The following is a 17,485-nucleotide window of genomic DNA, read 5'->3' on the forward strand; positions in this document are numbered from 1 at the left end:
GAGTTGAGAGGATCGTGAGAGGGGCAGTAGCCGAGATTCCGTGAGTTGCAAAAATGAAGACGATTCTTTCCACCGAGACCATGAACATCCCGGACGGCGTGAGCATCAAAGTTCATGCCAAGGTCATCGAAGTTGAGGGCCCCCGCGGAAAATTGGTGCGAGACTTCAAGCATTTGAATCTCGATTTTCAGCTCATTACTGACGAAAACGGTAAAAGAAAGCTGAAAATCGACGCGTGGTTTGGTTCTCGGAAAACATCCGCCGCCATTCGCACCGCCTTGAGCCACGTGGAGAATCTTATCACCGGCGTCACCAAGGGCTACCGCTACAAAATGAGGTTCGTTTATGCCCATTTTCCCATCAACGCAAGCATCGGCAACAGCAACAAGTCTATTGAGATCCGAAATTTCCTTGGCGAGAAGAAGGTACTTTACTCTCTTCATCTCGATTTTTTTAATTTATTTATTTAATTTCTTAATCATTTGCTACTAGGAAATAAATTGTGGTATTAGGTTTAGTGATTGATTTGGTTATTACGTGTATCATTAGGTGAGGAAAGTCGACATGCTTGATGGCGTGTCCGTTGTTCGATCTGAAAAAGTTAAAGATGAGTTGATTTTGGATGGAAACGACATTGAACTTGTTTCTAGGTCCTGTGCTCTCATTAACCAGGTTTAATCCTCCTCTTTCTCCATGCACATGTTTCCATACAAACTTTTCTCAATTTTGGTATTGGTTTAGGGTTTAATTAATTGTTTATTTGTTTGTTTGCTACAGAAATGCCATGTTAAAAACAAGGATATCAGGAAATTTCTGGATGGTATTTATGTTAGTGAGAAGGGAACAATACTGGAAGAGTAGATGTTGAAAACAACGAGTACCTTGATGGTTTAGTTTGGGGACCTTTTTTGTTAACTCGTTCAGATTGGATTTTACAATTTTGTGTTGTCAAACTTTTTCTTATGGGAATATTTTTTTTGAAATCGTTACTTCTATATGCTTTGGTGTTGACTATTCTCTGGAATTAGTAATCTATCTTGCATTTCTGTCTCTTCTTGACCTCTTTGTCAATTGGTTTTCAGCTTGTGTGATATGTCTTGTGATGAGTGGATACTCAGTTGGTGATTGACTGAATTAATATGTGATCAATTAATGTAGTTAGCATCTGACAATTAGAAATTAAAGTATTTTATATTGCGAGTTTAAGGTGAAGAACTCAGTCTTTCACACACACACACACATACACACACACACACACACACACACATATATATATATATATATTAATTTCCCCGTTAGATGATGTTTATGAGAAAAATTCCCACTGTATTCTGCCCCTTCTCAGTTTGAGTCAAACCCAGTTGCTCTTACCACTACTAGTGTTATAACATATCTACCATTTGCAGTAGCATGTCAAATTTTTTTTTTCTAACGACAATGGCTTCAACATACAGTGCCAGTATAGTTTGTGTTTGTTTTCTCAGTCTTCTACCCTCCACACCACAGCAATTCTCAGTAGTGGTTTCAGCTTGTGGCAATCCAATTAATGTGACGAAGCACACCTGCATTCTCTCTGATTTCTGCTTCGACAATAACCCACCCTCAATATAAATATCAAGTTGGTAGGCTTGAGCCATTTAGTCTTTCCCATATTGCTTGTTAGACGTACAAAATCCCCACTTCATTTTAAACTACAATTTCTTTTCCGTAGAACATCTCCATTACCTCAAAAATGTATTTAGTCGTACCTTCATTATTTTCCCGGATTTATGAACTTCTAGTGAGGGAAAAGGTCAGGGAGGCTGCCAATATCCAACTATGCATGTTGCCTATTGCCTGTGGGGTCTATAATTATTATTTGTAGAGCCGTGGCAGTGACACTTGACCCAATAATCCAAATTCACATGACAATCTCAAGTGCTTTGATGTGTTTCTCAAGTGCTTCTGATGTGTTTCCATATAGCATACTTTTGTGAACTTGGATTGCCTGTATTTTAGTTATATCCATGAAACGTATAGGAACTTCCCATCCACCACCCTAAAGAATTTACTCATTTCAATTCAGCTAAAACTTGCAAAGCCAAGACCCTATTCAAGAATCATACTTCAATCATTAACAAGTCTTTTGAATTTCGTTGAATTTGTTATTATATGCGACGTTGGAGTTGTATTTCGAGGCTATCCTTGCAAGAAATCTGTGTGCAATGCGCTGAATTGTTAGTTCAAGCAGCTTTGAAAATTGTGGTGGTAGTGGTGTCTGGTCTAGTAGAGAAGTTAAAATAGGAGAGAATGAGAAAAGAGCAGAGTAAGCGGGATTGAACATTTGCTTATAATTCACGAACACTCAAATGAAAATAAAATAAGTAAGTTAAAATGTGAGAAATGAAGTATAAAAATGAAAGATGTTTAATTGAAGAGAAATAAAGAAAATGAAATAAATGAGTAGAAAAAGGTGAGAAATAATAATGAGCATTATTATAACCAAAGACAGATTTTTCCTTGTGTGTGGACTCTCAATTTCTAAAGAACATTTATACTTTATACTTTTTTGCTCTCATTAAAAAAGAATAAGTTAAAAATATAAAATTATTTAAGGTTAAATTATAATTTACTTTTTTTTTTCATTGATAACCACTATTTTTTTGTATCACTATTATTTATTGGTGTGACCTACGAATTATTTATAAGTTTTTGTCAATAATTAATTTTCACCTGATAATTTGACTTATCATTTTTAATGGAATCTATCCTCCTCCTAGCCCGAACTTGTTGGTTGATAACTACTATTAATCTTCATATTTTAACCTTGGACATTTTAATACTTTCTAGTTATTTACTACAAGTATCATGCTTACAAGTTCCGTTGTTTGTTAGTGGTGTAAGGGTTGTGAAAAAATATTGGCAAAAATATTGGTGCAGAACTATGAAATTCTAAGTTAAATAAATCATCCTTTCCACAGTTTGCATAGCTCCATCAAAAGAGACTTGCTTTTATTTTTTTAAAACTAATTTATGTTCTGCTTTATACAAGACTTCCACCAACAAGATTTTAAGCGTGACTGAAATTAAAGTACCTAAGATGCTTCCTCAGGTAAGAAAAGGGGGAGCAAATAACTGCACAAACATCAAATTCAAAGAACTAATATCTAAACTCACCACAATCTTTTTTCATTGAGTGTGTCCCTTTCCTCAAAGGTCTTGTCAAGAGTAATCTTACCAAGCTCACTACGCATTGTTGTCTGTGCCAGCTGAATCACAGCATAAATGGGATTCTCCACCCCATAAGACGCCAGTTTAGGATCCACAATCTGAACTCCCAAAACAAAAAACAATAATAAATAAATAAAAGATAGCCCTATTTTGACAAAGTTCTTAATAAACACTTGGAGAAAAAAAAAGTTAAATGAGTCAAACTGCTCCCGTAAGTTAAAATTATCTTACACTTAAACTAAAATCAGCTATAGTGAGTATCTATATGAAATAGCTTCTATAGCTGAAGCTTATACACAAGCTAATTTAAATTAAATTCATTTTTTCTTGTTAATTTTTCTTTATCCAAACATGTCAAAGCCACTAAGCACTCAAATACAAAAACCGAATAGATAGACAGAAAGACAGTTCTACCTTGACATAAAGGACGCCGTCGATGATGATGGTGACATTGTCCTTGCTAATATCACTCTAGTCGGGAATGCTAATAGCCTCTTCCTTGAGCGAATGCACATAAGCGGATCAACGAAGGGAATCAAAAAATGGATTCCGGAGGGAAGAGTCTTGACGTACTTCCCGAATCGCTCAATCACAAACGCCTTCTTCTCCGGCACAATCTGAATCCCTCAATTCACCGCCGGAATTATCTCATAAGTCCTATTCAACAACAAAAACTCTCAAAATCAAGTAAAAGAAAGAAAGAAAAAAAATGAATCGTAATTTGTTGGCTGCGAAACCTAAAACTAACCTTGAGCTGGGATCGCTTACATGTTAAATGACAAAATTAAATTATAAAAATAAAAAAGTATCAAATTATATATAACTATTTATTAAAATGTGGTTGTTGTGTCTTATTGGTATAAAATTTCTTCAGTATTAACCCTTCAATTATACAATAATAATTTTACTTCATACATTATCATTGTATAACTGGATCAAATCCACCATGACGATGCCCATACTTGGTCCGCTCAAATGACCTAGATCATACTCATACACATCAGGGATTTTCCTTAATTTTTGGACCATTCTCATTTGACAATGCCATTTGGTAATTGGTACCATGATTCCACATTTTGCCTTTAACCTGCGTCCACAACAATGATCAATTCTGTCGAGGCTTCAACCCAAGGAGCTTGCTTTATATAATCCACGATGTACCTCGAGTAAAAATAGATTCCTATATATTAACCCCTCACCTTTAATTGAAATCGATTCGAGTGTCAAAATAAGTATCGTTACCCGGACCCCTGTTTGTAGTGGCAGAATAGAAGACTATCCACTTTTGACATGTGAAAGTCAAGTATGGAACAATACCAATGATGATAAAGTACATGAAAGCTTTTTAGTAAAAAATGTTAGTTATACATCCTCTCGGTCAAATCTTTATAAATTTGGTTGTTTTTATTGTTTGGGAATAGAAGGACATTGCCACTAATGCACCTTATATACTTACACTATTGTTATCACTTATTAGGGAGTAAGAAGGGATAAAAATATTTGGGAGATCTTCATCCATAGATTACCAATAAATTATATAAATAAAAATGATATCATATTCAATCCAAAACCTAAGACATTAAATTTGAGTTATTGTTACTTATATGTTCGACATATTTATTTATATTCAATATAAGATTTCTATTCACATTGATACTCATGGTTCTAACTTGTGTCCCACAACGTGCAATGCGACCTCAATATTACTGTTGGTGGAATGCATATATTAAAATGTTCAGATATTATCATTCTTTCCGAAAAGATATATCTCTTTAAAAGGAATAACATTTCTCATATAAATTAAAAGGTATAATGAACTCATAATTATTCATCAATAATCATTGAAACTGATATTCTATCAAGAAATACTCTTTTTATTATGTAGGATATGATCCGGCAAATCTTTCCCAAGACAAATGGAGTTTACAATCGTGTTTGATTTCATATTCTTTCAAAGGTGTTCTTGGTAACACTTTTGATTTAAATAACTAAAGTTTGTGACTCGTCTTAAAATGCACAAATAACTTTCAATAGTTAACAAATTTACTTTGTTTTTTCCTTAGAGTTCACATAACATAAAGCTAAAATATCACTTCGTAATCATGAGTGTTGTCTTGAGTTTTGAGAGCAAAGCATACTCAATAGTCTTCATCATTGTAACTTAAAAGGAAATTTGTTTCTACTTTCATCTTATTATAATTGTAAAAAAAAATTGTCTAATAATAATTGTCACTATAATATTTTAATATAATTTTAATTATTTTTTTTACTTATATTTCTAATAATATTAATGATAAGTCATAAAATTTATAAATAAATTAATGATAATATAAGATTAATTTTATAAAATTATTATTATTTATTTATTTATTATTCTTTTCTTGATTTGTATAAAATAATTTAGGACGAAAGTTGTTTTAGAATGGAAGGAGTAGTAACTTAGGTTGTATTCTTAAATAACTATAGAGGAAGCAACTTAGCACCAAAGAAATCGACTTAAGGATAATAAGCGAAATAATAAGTTCAAGGCCTTAGTTATAACTGACTTACAGAGTAACTTGATGACAATTATCAAAATCAAATTTCCAACAGAAATACTTATAATATGGCACGTGACTAGTACGATGAACACTACGATGACATCACTACTTATAATATGACACATGACTAATAATGTTAAGATGAGCACTACGATGACATTACTATAACAAACACCCTCACCCTGTTATAATAATATAGGGAGACTCTCTCATGATCATGGTTATTAAACTCTCGAGTTAACTCGTTAACTCTTATAAGTTTATGAGTTCACTTGTTTTCTGCAAGTTGACTCTTGAGTAAACTTTTTTTTTAGTAGATTCTTGGACAAACTCTAAGTAAACTCGGTAAACTCTCGAGTTTATCACCGAATCAATGAATTAGCAAGTTAAAAAAATTAGATCAAAATGTAAGTCATTTTTTTATTGTTTTCTCTCTGTATAGCATTCAACATACCTTCATTTAGTGTATTATTTTTAAATACAAAATTCTCACATTTAATAATATCAAACCTTTATTCTCTAATAACATCAAATCCTTCAACAAGTTATTATCTAATAGTGATGTATTATGACTATAATTGGTTAATTAAATATTCTGAACTTTATAATTTACTATTTTATTTTATGATATTGTTAAAATGTTTAATTAATATGTTATTTATAGATATTTTATTATTATTTTATATAAAGTAGATTTTTACGAGTTTACGAGTTGAGTCACAAGTCGAGTTTGATAATCTTGCTCATGACATACACCATAACAACACTTGACTCCCAAAACTCTCTCTCACTCTAATTCTCACTACGTAACTCTAACAAATTACATTTCATGTCCTACACCATGACGGGTTGCACAAGGTTTAGAAATATGCAGTTCAGCCTTTCAATGAAATTCACATAAAACTTCATCCAACAATAAATAAAAAGTTAAAAAAGAAAGTGTAAAAGAATGCATCATTAGCACTTTCCTGTTTGATATCTAAGCTAGATCCGCGCGTATCCCTTTATGGAGGTTATCCCTCAATATATGATTTCATGTTTTCTTTTGAAGGTTCTCCAATAATGCTTCTTATATAATATTTCTCATAAATATAATACAAGAGCATTTGAAGTTTCAATTAGACATCTCAAAGTTCATTAGTGATAAATACCAAAAAGAAGTTCAAATAAAATTTCAATTTCATTTTTAATTTTACTTCAATGATATTTTTAAAATTTCAAATAAAATCTCAATGCTTCTTAAATTTTACTTGTTTTATCCTTCGGTAGGCCCTATTAGTGCACATTACAAAAGGGAAAGGAAAATTCAAGAATATTGCAGAATTTACACGATGATATATAGAAAAACTGATGACTATAATTCCATGATGCATGCGCATTATTCCTTGAGAATGACATTGGACCAGATCTAATTTTTCTCTTTATGAATAATGTTGCTTAGCTTTTTAATTGAAAATAACAGAGTGAACGCATGGAATTTTCCTATTGGATGTCAGTTTTCCAAGATGAATATGTTCATCCTAAAGCAATGGCACTGATTAGTAAAAGTCTTTAAGCCCATAGTCCCAGTATTCATGTGATGAGAAATTCATAATGCAATTATATAAGAATGGTGAACACATATATATTCAGCTACCATTGGCTCAAGAAAAGAGAATAGGTGGTTGATTTGAGTATGAAGGCTCTACTAATCAACCTAATCAATTATCCAGATTCTTCTTAACTGCCAAAGCTAACATAAGGGACCACACACATTAGGATTCTTAATCAGCTTTCTTTTCAATGTTTGGACAATCCCATGTTACCCATGTCATTAAAATCTACTCTCCTGCTTTTGATTATATTGAGTAGTAATATTTGTTGAGTGCCAAGTAGTATATAGTTGTTGTAAGTTGTAACTTTAGGCAGCTATTGCTGTATTTCAAGAAAAAGTCACAGACAAATCCATAACCCGGTAGAATCCAAGTAACGTGGCTTTTTGCCTCAAAAATTGCTGTTTCAACATGCTTTAGGTAGGGTGGACAGCTTGTCTCAAGTGGTCGAATTGGGTAGGGTAAAATGGCGTCAAGCCTTCAGCATTCAGTTCAGATTCTAGGTCAATGAATTTTAGATCTGTCACGGTGTCACCACTCACCAAACCCTTCTTTTTCAAACACATATTTATAGTTTTTAAATGTGCATTTCAAAATATATTTTTTTCAAAACTCAATAACCCAGATTTTAATTAACTTCAATTTGACTAGATTGGTTGAGTTTGAGTTAAACACTAAAAATTTGCAAAAAGAAAAAAGAAAGAAAACTAACCCAAGATGATCTCATCAATTATTTAGTTTGGACAGAATTTTTCTCCAAATTAACCCATGGCTATCATCCCTATGCTTTAGACTACGTTTTCCTATTTTTACATTATGTTTTACGTTTTATCATGGTAATTACGAGTTAAACCTGGCTTAAAAATCATTATATTATATTCGATTAGAACATTGTAATCTTTTCAATTTGAATAAAAAATATTCAATATTCTTCGACCTTAGATTTGTTCATTTCCACACGTAGCTGTGTCAACAATATACTTCTTGGTTGCACTCCACTCCGCTTAGCACAACATAAATGTATGGTGTCTCAGTCTCTCAGAAATTGTTAGAATTGAAACATTCTGTGCACAATGATGAGTCATCTCATCTCCACGTGTTATTACATAGTACCTTGTAAGTCGGGACACGGGATTCTTCCATTTGCATTGTTCCAAAAATGTGCAGTGATCAAATCAAAAGCTTTTCAAGTAAGCTATTGAGAAACAACCCAATTTAGAAAGGATTGGATTCAAGGGCCTTGTTTGGTTTTGATGTGATAGTAGAAGAATTTTACCCGACCAATCCACCTATCTTGTTAGCATAGTTTGGTAAGGTAATGCTTAAACGCAGAGTTTGACCCCACCACGTTTTGGCATATTGGATTTTGTCTACATATAAGATAGAGGGAAGAGGGATTTAATCAGTCATAAAGCCAAAAAGAGACATTTTACAATCCAAATTAATCTACTAATGGTGCTACTAAATGAAGATGCATAAAATTTTACTGTCATTGAAACTAGAAAGTCACAAACAATCCATGTGGGGACTACCTTTCTTGTACGGGTGTTTACACGCAAGATGCAAGCTATCTCTCATATTCCCACGTTTCATTCATCCCAATTATATGCCATGAAAATCGGGTTGGAAATGCGTTGCTTAAGCTCTAACGTAGAAAGCCAATGTTTAATAAGTTAAGCCTCATTTTAAGAAATCACAATATATCTGTGATCACACTCATGACAGTCTAGCTTATTTGTTTTGCAACTGCTCTTCCATCAATTGATGAGTGAGGCAAAGAAAAATGTTTAATACAACTTTTTAGTAATTAAGTACGCTGCACTTGATGATTCAAATATCTATATAATCTTGAAGACTATAACTTGAGGATTTTTTAAATACGTTAAAAAAAGTAAAATATTTTTAACTTTTAAAAATGGTTACTATCATCACTTATAAATGATATAACATGTAATGTTATCTCCACTATAGTTACTAAGATGATATTATTGGGTACATATATGCACGTTACTACTATGTAGTAATATGAATGATTTCAAAATAAAAGTGTTAGATCAGAAGAAGAAAAAATAAAAATAAAAACATGTCAAATGATATCGAGAGAGACAAAGAATAACATAGAAAGATAATATAGGAATAGGATGTATAGATAATGGTTGATTTACCAAATTAGAACATTTTTAGAAATTAAATACAAAATAATATTATTCTTAAATATATAACTGTCACAAAATTTTTTATTATCGACTAACTTTTTAGTTAAATTAATGAGTTTGACTTTAACCCTCTATGTAACATAAAATTAATTAGTTTTGCTAGTTTCATACCAAGTAATGATTAAAGTAAAATTTATTAATTTGACAAGTTAATATAGAACTATAATTTATTTTATAACTTGGGACTAATTCTCACATGAAGTGTCACTTAATTAATGAGTTTCACATGAAATGTCACATTAAGGTCAATCCCATTTTTTAAATAATACATAATTAAAATAATATTATAAAACTATTCAAAGCTTCTTTTTTTATTTCAAAGGAAGAAAAATCTTACATCAAAACATCACAAGTAAAGCAACCCCAATAAAATCATGCCATTATAAGGCTATACAACCTACAGGAGGTGGTTGGTTGGTTGATTGAAAGTAATCAATTAAGGCTCATTAACATGGCGTGCCCAAATAGCAAACAAGTGAGCTGGTCAGTAATTTGCTTCTCTGTAGCAAAGAGTTATCTTTATACGAGAGTTTTGACGGCTCCCTAATAATTTTAGGATTTTGATATTGTTAGTTTTTTTAATCAATTAAATTTCATGTCATTTTATTATTAATTATTTTTTATTTTTTCATATTAGTTCTTGATTATTATTTTTAAAATTTTTAAAGCGTAAATTTTTTAAATTAAAAAATATATATTATTAAAGATAACTTTAAAGTTTAAACGCTTAAATTTTTTAGTCATTTTCAACGGTTTTTATAAAAATATCTTTTGGGTTTAGGTTTTAAAATTTTCTTATTATTATTATTTCTTAAGCATAAGTTTTATAAAAAGCGTTAAGAGTAATTAAAAAGATTTTAGGATTCAAATTTTTAAAGTTATATTTAATCATATTTTTTAATTTAAAAAATAATTTTAAAAGTAATAATTAAGAATTAATTTGAAGAAACAAAAATAATAATTAATAAAACAATGACATATAATTTAATTGATTAAAAAATTAACAATATTCAAACATCAAAATTAGTGAAAACACCGTAAAAACTTTCATCTTTAATTATTTATATTCCATTTCCGCCGCATAAGACTGTTGCCCTGCTCAAACAAACTATTCAAAGATTGTATCTCGTTAAGTTTATTCTATATAATGAACCGTTTACAACAATTTAATGCATGCTAAACTTAAGGCTTGATTACTTAATGAAGTTCAAGGCTTTTGTATTCAAGCTATTTATTATTTTTAAATTGGCTCTCACTTTTAGAGGCGGTGTTAATTTGGTCCCTGGGATTTAAAAAATGTCAAAAATAATTCTCGACTTTACATCCCGTTAGTCTTTGCCGTTAGTAGTCTCTTAACACCGTTAGTAAATGTGTGATGTGACACGTTAAGTGTCACGCACACGTGAAACTTCCACATCAGTTTCTTCTACTTGTCACGTAAGGAGGGACTAAATTGACATTAAAGGGACTAAAATGACATAATTTAGGTAATTATCTTTTTCCCCAAATTGTTAAAATCCTAATTACTACTTTAACATTCACGCTTTCATTCCATTTTTCCTCCTACTCATACTCTCATCCAATTCTTATTCTTCTCTTATTCATCTTTTTTCATCTTTGTAGCTCTTCTTCTATTATTTTGTAGTCTACCATGTCTGCTAATTCAAGCACAAGGGGGAATGCCACGTTAATCAACACGAGAAGACCAAATGCAGTGAAAAACAAAACTCTTAACTCTACTGGAAAGCACTGATTGCGACAATCAACACCGGAGGGTGACGATAATTGACGTGAAACACACAAAAACACTGATTGTGTCAATGAATAGTGAAGGGTGACGAAGAATGACAACCACCACCACCACCACTGGGAGAGCGATGATTGATGTGGACATAGCATAGGAACGTTATCCTTCAACCATAGGAGGGAGAAAATGGTGATAGGGAATTCATCACGTTTTCAATTAGACTAAAAACTATTAGGAATCAATTTGACATTATATACAAAAATTGACTCTTCATTTTCTAATATAACATTTAAAATTATGTCATATTAGTCCCTATGACGTGACATTGCTTATTTTCCAATTAGGCTTGCCACGTGTGCGTCCAGGTGACACTTAACGTGTCACGTCATACATTTACTAACGGTGTTAGGAGATTACTAACAGCAGAGACTAACGTGACAAACAAAATGTAAAGTCGATGATTATTTTAATATTTTTTAAATCTCAGAGATCAAATTAACAACGCCTCCAAAAATAAGAGACTAATTTAATATTTTACTCAAACGTCAAACTAGCTGATCAAACTAGCTAGTCAAATTTCACTACACATAAACAGCACAAATCAAACTTATTAATTTGATTAATAAATTTGACTTTGACTGCATATTTTGCATAGAAGCAATTTATTAGCGACTTGACCCACTCCACTAAACAGTCAAAACAAATTCATGTTGATGATATGTTTCAATAAATAAATATTTTTTATATTTATTTTCTAAAAATGCTCCAATTTGGGAAAATGACCCAAAGAGATGTGTTTGAAAAGGATCGGATATATATGAATATAAATATCACTAATTTGATATTAATTTTTTAAAATACTGCACAATAAGTTTAAATATGTTTTCATGGTAAAAAAAGAAAAATACAAAATAAAATGATATAATATAAAAAATAAAAAATATATAAGTAATATAACTTTAATTTTAACAAAAAAATGTTATGTTATAATTAATTCACATGCGTAGTGATCAAAGTATCTTAAAGGTTGCATCATTGATCATTTTAGCCTTGCGCATTTTTTATTTTTGATTAAAATAGAGTCTAAGTAATGTTTGATTTAACGCAAATATTTTTTTCATTACACTTTATAGAAGAGTATTTTTTTTTAAACAATAAATATATTAATTTTGTTTTTCTTAACTAGGTGTAGTTGTAATAATTTTACAATTACAGATGTTTGATGTAGAAAACAGAGAAGAGTTTTGATAAACATATAATTTAAATGGAAGGAAGAGATATATAGAATGAAAAAAGAATGACAGATGTAAGAAAAGTAATGTGATGGAAATTGAAACATAAAAAGTAATTATATGTAAAATACAGATCAGATACTCAATACTCATACCACAAAAATGCACATCTACGTGGGAAGGTACGTAATTTACAAATCTATGTAATTGCTAAGGAGGTGTCACGTACACTTTATACACATGCCATGCATGTATGAGAATTTGACACTTCACCACCTTGTCTTGAAAAATCTACTAATCGGCAAGTGTTTTCATTTTCAATAAGCAACAACCTTTTTCTCTCTCCCTCCCTCTTGGCCATGACATGAATCACTATTAATCTCCTCCCTGTCTATAAACATGATAACCATGCTCCAACGGATTCTCCCCTTTTCACCATCAACATTCAAGTTTGAAAACAATTCCAAATGAAATATTAAACTAGGAGTCTTTTCTTTGTGCTATTAGTGACACTGCATGTGCTCTGGAATATCTTAGTTTGGCTTCATATGCTAATTACCCATCACCCACTTTTCATACTCAGAGTGTGATACTCCTACCCTTCCTTTGGGTAACTGTTTTCTTGTTAACCAACAACTTCATCTCTTGTATTTTTAAGCCCATTTTTTCTCCCAAAAATCAAAATTCTAAGTTGATTTCTCATCTCAACTCATAGAGTAAATGGGTGAGGAAGCAAAACAAGTGAGCCTTCAGTTTTGGCATTCTGCTTTCTCATTGATATCAGTTAATCTTCTTACAGATTTCTCTGGGCTAGCTAGAACTCACTATATTTTGTTGTACTATTTTATTTTATTTTTATTGGCAGGAATCACCCAAGGCCCATGAGTCTAAGCCAGAGGAAAATCAAGAAGAGAAGAAAGAGCCTAAACCACCATCTCCGTGTGTGTTGTTTCTTGACTTACATTGTAAAGGATGCGCCAAGAAAATTAAGAAATCTATTATGAAAATGAGAGGTTCATTCTATTCTGTCAGCTATCTCTTAATTTGCTTAATTTCGAATATATTCCTCATGTCATGCATATGCATGTCCACTCATTTTCATTAATTTGTTTTTATCTTCTAACAGGAGTCGAGGGAGTGGTGATTGATATGGCTAAAAATGAAGTGACCATAAAGGGAACAGTGGAGCCTCAAGCAATCTGCAACATGATTTCGAAGAAAACAAAGAAAAGAGCCAAAGTTATATCTCCATTGCCAGAAGCAGTAGAAGGAGAACCTATACCTTCTCAGGTATCACGAGATTTTTCTTCTCCTGGTCGCCAAAGAAAAAAAAAAGTTAAGCTAAATTGAAGTATATATATTATATATACTGATATACATGTACATATTCAATCGATAAATGGTATAATTGGTTTCTGTTCCAGGCTAGTGAACCGGTTATTGTAGAACTTAACATAAGCATGCATTGTGAAGCTTGTGCTGCGCAGCTCAAGAGGAAGATACTCAAAATGAGAGGTACTTATTATATCTTCTCATTTTAACGTGTTGGCTACATAGCTGGTTGATTTGAAAGGGATTGGTTTGGATTGATTTTATTTGGGGGAAATATATAATCACTTTGAAGAATTAATTTGAATCAAGCATTCTAAAAATGTTAAAAAAATTGACCGGTACTTTGTTAAATATAAAATTTAGTGGTTCCTATGCAATTTTGTGATTGCATGTGACAAACCAAAAAATCCTCCATGATGATTATTTCACATTCATTTTGGGTGATATATATGCCTATATAAAATATTCATAATTTTTTTTATAGAAAGAGACGTTAACAATAAGTAAGAGAGACATATGTAGAGGAATAAATTAAGGTGTAAAAGGGATGAATTAATTAGATAGAAGTGAATATATAAAATATAACGCAAATATTTAACAGGAATAATAATATTTTAACAACGAAAGGATATGAAATGAGTCTGGGGAAGAGAGAGATAAAAATAGAAAAAATATAATAAATGATGTGATAAAAAATAATGGTGTGAATAAATGTTAAATATAAATAAAATGTGAGAAGAAGAAATTTAAGAAACTTAGAATTTTAATAAATAATTAAAAAGAAAGAAAGTGAATTCTATAAAAAATTTAAATTCTAAGAATTTTAAATACTTCAATTAAAATTCTTCTATTTTTAAAATTGTGTGTTTGGATAAAAAAAAATTTAAATTGCGAGGATGAAAGAAAATGAATACACAGAGAAGAAAATATATGATTAGTGTGTTTTTAGAGAGAAGAATATCAATACGACACGGGAAGTGACACGGCGGCGGTATACACCACCACACCCGACCACAACATTTAGTCACGGGTGCAAGGCATGACTCAGACCCTCACCTTCGCTTCGTGATGGACAATGACGATCGCTCCCCTGACTGACAGATGCAGTTTTACGTGTCCTCCTACACCTGCACCCAATCGACGCTCCGCGAAGTCAGACGCTATTTCTTAAAAAAGATCATCATCAATGTGAGGAAAGAGTCGCGAAACGGAATTTCGGAAACTTTTAGATGAAAGAGAGAATAAATATGATAAAGGAAATACACGAATATTTTGAAAGACTTTTCTATCAAGAAAAAAAATTAATTTCTCACCTTTTAGAAAGAAATTAAAATTTCACATTTTTAGTTATTTAAAATTTTGTTTTAAAATTACAAAAATTTAAATTTTTTATGAAAAAACATTCTAACAATGAATTTTAGATTAAAAAAATTTAAATTTTCTAATAAATTATTTTTCTCAATCAAAATGAGTGTGGGAAAGAGAGAGATAAAAATAGAAAAAATATAATAAATGATGTGATAAAAAATAATGGTGTGAATAAATGTTAAATATAAATAAAATGTGAGAAGAAGAAATTTAAGAAACTTAGAATTTTAATAAATAATTAAAAAGAAAGAAAGTGAATTCTATAAAAAATTTAAATTCTAAGAATTTTAAATACTTCAATTAAAATTCTTCTATTTTTAAAATTGTGTGTTTGGATAAAATTAAAATTGCGAGAATGAAAGAAAATGAATATACAGAGAAGAAAAGATATGATTAGTGTGCTTTTAGAGAGAAGAATATCAATGCGACACGGGGAGTGACACGACGGTGTACACCACCACACCCGACCTTTAATCAAGGGTGCAAGGCATGACTCAGACCTTCTCCTCCGCTTCGTGATGAACAATGACGATCGATCCCCTTCGTGATAGAATAAAAAAATTTAAATTTTCTAATAAATTATTTTTCTCAATCAAAATTTTATATTCAAACGCACTAAAACATATTCAAACGCACTAAAACATGATTGAAAATGCAGCGACGACTTGACCTCTGTTACATATAGAACAAAAAAAAGCAACATGATTTAAAAACTATTAATAGCATTTACCTTACAACTGTTTTATTACACCTTTTTTTTATGAACAACCTAAATCTAATCATGCGCTATGCATGAATGATGGTCATATGTACTGTAAGTATGACATGCCTAAAAATACAAAATCATCCCTTTGGCTTGCGCCATACCTATTCAACAGAATAATGTTTATTGATATACGATCTTAAATTAATGCAAAAATGTGTTTTGTTTTAGGTTTAATTATTTTTTATTCCTTGAATTTGAATTTGGAGTAAGTATTTTTTTAATCTTTGAAATTTAAAAATATTTATTTTAATCCTTAAATTTTAAAAAATATTTTTTTCGTACATCACATGATTTTTAATTATTTTAAATTAATTTTTATTTTTTATCGACTTGAATTCATATTTAAAAATTATTATAAAATATTAAATTTTTATCATAAAATATTAATTTAGTATATCAAAAATTAAAAAAATAATTTTTCAAAATTCAATAACTAAAAAAATATTTTTAAATTTCAGAAACTAAAATCAATAGACCCCAAATTTTAAAATTAAAATAGTAATTAAGTTTTTTCTTTTATTAATGTAGGAGTTGAAACAGCAGTGACAGAGCTTAGCACAGGGAAGGCTATTGTGACGGGGACCATGGATGCAAACAAGCTAGTGGACTATGTTTATAGACGCACCAAAAAACAGGTCAAAATAGTTTCCCAGCCTGAACCTGAAGCTGAACCAGAAAAGAAAGAAGAAAATAAAGAATTAGAGAAACCTGCAGCAGAAGAGGCAAAACCTGATGAAGAAGAGAAAGAAGGTGGCAAAGACGAGAATGAGAATAAAGAAGAGAAAGGTGTGGAAGAAGTGGGTGGTGATGAGAATGGAGTAGTGGTGCTTAACATTGATGATGATGAAAGCATGAAGAGGATGATGTACCACTATTACTATTACCAACCACTCTGTGTGATTGAAGGAATCCCACCCCCTCAGCTCTTCAGTGATGAAAATCCCAATGCATGCTGCATTTCATAAATTCATCTCACAAGATCAAAGCAAAGATTTTAAATAGTAATTTGTAATTAAGTAGCAACCCAGTATGAGGAATTTAGAGCTGAGTTGGTGACTGGAATGTGTCAAATGAGTTGATTAATAATATATGGTTCTGTCCTTTTTATATATGTACGATGTATTATTTATTACATACACGAATAAATATTGTAAAAATGTTTATGAAATTCAAATATGTATCCTCATTTTATTTTTCTTAAAAAATTTCTTTTCAGCTTGGTTAATTGATTTGAATTAATTTACTGTTGATGATGATAATGATTACCCAAAGAATAATAATATTTTGATAATCTACTTTTCTTTATTATATTACTTATTAGACACTGCAACCCGTCACATCTAGGCACAGCAAATAAATAAAAAATAAAAAAGCATATCAAATACTAATTACATACGTTAAAAAATTAAAAATATATATTTTTAAAATCAGGAAATCAGCAACAAATGATAAGGAATAAATTACTGGAAAAAAAACAACAAA

At 30.8% G+C, this 17,485-nt stretch overlaps 2 protein-coding genes and 1 pseudogene across 2 annotated transcripts; 2 read left to right on the plus strand and 1 right to left on the minus strand.

Annotated features, from left to right (window-relative positions):
• Positions 1-1,177, plus strand: LOC100306058 (60S ribosomal protein L9). The gene is made up of 3 exons (NM_001249964.2): positions 1-425; positions 550-672; positions 778-1,177. Exons 1-3 carry the CDS (start codon positions 54-56, stop codon positions 859-861), a joined length of 579 nt encoding a protein of 192 aa, NP_001236893.2. The 5' UTR covers positions 1-53; the 3' UTR covers positions 862-1,177.
• Positions 1,178-2,617: 1,440 nt separating this feature from the next.
• LOC102659988 (stomatin-like protein 2, mitochondrial) lies at positions 2,618-4,239 on the minus strand (annotated as a pseudogene).
• An 8,667-nt stretch (positions 4,240-12,906) lies between these two features.
• On the plus strand, positions 12,907-17,171 carry LOC100798852 (heavy metal-associated isoprenylated plant protein 9). The gene is made up of 5 exons (XM_041015028.1): positions 12,907-13,278; positions 13,403-13,550; positions 13,664-13,827; positions 13,962-14,052; positions 16,532-17,171. Exons 1-5 carry the CDS (start codon positions 13,258-13,260, stop codon positions 16,966-16,968), a joined length of 861 nt encoding a protein of 286 aa, XP_040870962.1. The 5' UTR covers positions 12,907-13,257; the 3' UTR covers positions 16,969-17,171.
• The last annotated feature ends 314 nt before the right edge of the window (positions 17,172-17,485 follow it).

The sequence above is a fragment of the Glycine max genome, chromosome 4, assembly GCF_000004515.6.
Source record: "Glycine max cultivar Williams 82 chromosome 4, Glycine_max_v4.0, whole genome shotgun sequence".
Lineage (NCBI taxonomy): Eukaryota > Viridiplantae > Streptophyta > Magnoliopsida > Fabales > Fabaceae > Glycine > Glycine max.